Below are 2073 nucleotides of genomic sequence, written 5' to 3'. Positions count from 1 at the left end.
GATATCTTTGGAAACGTATAGGGTCATTGCACACATCGCTTGCACAGATCGAACAAGTGATTAATCAGTGCAATAATAGCATATGCATTTGTATGCTGAGTTCATTTGAACAAAGTATTTCAAACACTCAACAGTGGTTAGGGTTCTACTATGCTGTGAGAGATAGTGCCCTTTAAAAAGCTATAAAATGGCTTCGTAGTATGAAATCTTCAACTTGGAAACAAGGATATTGAGCTGGTCGTTTCATAGGAAGAAAAATTGCCAAATCAACACTTCGTCAAAGTTGAATCATGAAGATCCTGATCATTTGCAGTGTCTTCATCGCTGTTGCTTTGGTAAGTGATAGTGAATACCTCTAAAGAAGTTCTAAAACCAGTTTCTCAAAAGCAGAGGAGCGCAGCGGGGCACAGTATGTGCAACACGTGACGCTATTTAAATCCCATAATATTGTACCTATCCAGTGATTTCTCTGTGGTGCACCCGAATACTTTGAAATTTATTACAATTTTTTTCTGGCATACAACATATAGTTAAGAAAAAATAGGCAAGCCATGAGGATAATCTGTAAAAGAGTCGAAGACTCCATACACGACAGATCACCTGATTTGGATGCAATATAAAATAATCTCTATAAAAGATACATACATTAAAATAAGTAATTAAATAAAAAAAATAAAAAAAACAAAGCCATGAGCATTCACAATTGGTCATTAATATAGAGCATTCCGCTCTCTACCTTACTTCATCTAAAATTATATGATAAATTTTTTCACTTTAGACTTAAAAGCTTCCAGGTTGGGTGCTAATCTGATCTCTAATGGTAAGGAGTTCCACATTTCAACAATTCTGTTAAAATAACTATTTTTAAATTTAGTAGTCCTAGCGTAGTTCTAGCTCTTTGTAAAGAGCCATCCTATTGCCTTCTTCAAGTTAGTTTCTTTACTATGCATGAAGGATATAGGGGCTCTGGAGTCAGTTATCCTTCAAGTAATGGTTTCGCTTTTTACGGTCTTAAGTCAAGTTAACAGGAACAGTTGACGCACCGTTAAAACAGAACCAACAAAAACAGCCAATCACAGCATTGAATGTGACTCGTTAAAAGTGACTGAAGGCGATGAAAGACAAAACTGTTGTTTGGAATTTGAACTCCAGGGTCCGCAAGTTCTTGACAGGCACGATGGAACGTTCATATTTCTATAACGGCCTTACAAGCTCTGCATGCACTTTTGCAAGAAATTGTCAAACGTAAGTCGATTCAACCAGCCTAGTTTTCCCTCTTTATAGGGATGCTCTGGACCTCTTGCCAAGCTACAAGCATGCAACTTTCAGGTAAGTCGACAGGTTTGTTTACCGTTGCTGTTCTACTTTTGTTGAACGAATGTTGGTCAAATGTTGATACCGTTTAAACTGGCCTTACATATGACGTAATTTGTATGAGCTTTTAAGGTTCCTTTAGGCCTTTACACAACTATGTTTAACAGATAATTAATATTTCTCTATAGCTTCAAATTGACGTGTGAATGCGGCTAAATCACAAGCTGGAGCTCAACATACATCAATGTGGATAACCGAGCAAAGTAGATAATCAGCATGATAAATCGCCGAGTTCAGAATTCGAAGTCCGTCGAAGGACACTTTGGCGAATTGTTCCAGCCGACACCTTTATCATCTACGATTTTAAAAGCTATTCAGGTCCTCTAATTTAACTGTAGCCTAGAAGACCTTGTTGACTTGAACTTAATGGGTTTCATCATTTCCAGGAGGAAAAATGCAGCTGCCAATCAGGACTAGACTGCAGCCTCACTAAAGAGTTGATATACGGTGGACAAGTATTTCCCGTCAAGCAGTGCATGCCGGTTGGAATGAACATAGAGGTGGAGACCGTTGACATGGACAATCAGCCTGACAATGCCTCCGGTGCAGAGCTGTTTTTTCCATTAAGGGTGAGAGCATAATTGTGATCTTAAGCACGAGACGTTTTAAGCCTCATACTACAACCGGAAGTGAGCTGTTTTCCTTTCTAACTTCTCTCGTCACCTATCATATTGTTAAGCATCTTTTCTCTGTTACAGA

At 38.4% G+C, this 2073-nt stretch overlaps 1 protein-coding gene across 1 annotated transcript in view; it reads left to right on the top strand.

Moving 5' to 3' along the window:
* The first annotated feature begins 290 nt into the window (after positions 1–290).
* Positions 291–2073, top strand: part of LOC138055774 (uncharacterized) — a 4272-nt gene continuing 2489 nt past the window's right edge. Inside the window, exons 1-3 of the mRNA XM_068901646.1 lie at positions 291–335; positions 1285–1329; positions 1761–1943. Of these exons, the coding sequence (XP_068757747.1) occupies positions 291–335; positions 1285–1329; positions 1761–1943 (273 nt within the window). The remainder of the gene's footprint in view (positions 336–1284; positions 1330–1760; positions 1944–2073) is intronic.

The sequence above is a fragment of the Montipora capricornis genome, chromosome 7, assembly GCF_036669925.1.
Source record: "Montipora capricornis isolate CH-2021 chromosome 7, ASM3666992v2, whole genome shotgun sequence".
NCBI classification, from domain to species: Eukaryota; Metazoa; Cnidaria; class Anthozoa; order Scleractinia; family Acroporidae; genus Montipora; species Montipora capricornis.
This window is presented reverse-complemented; position numbering and strand designations above follow the sequence as displayed.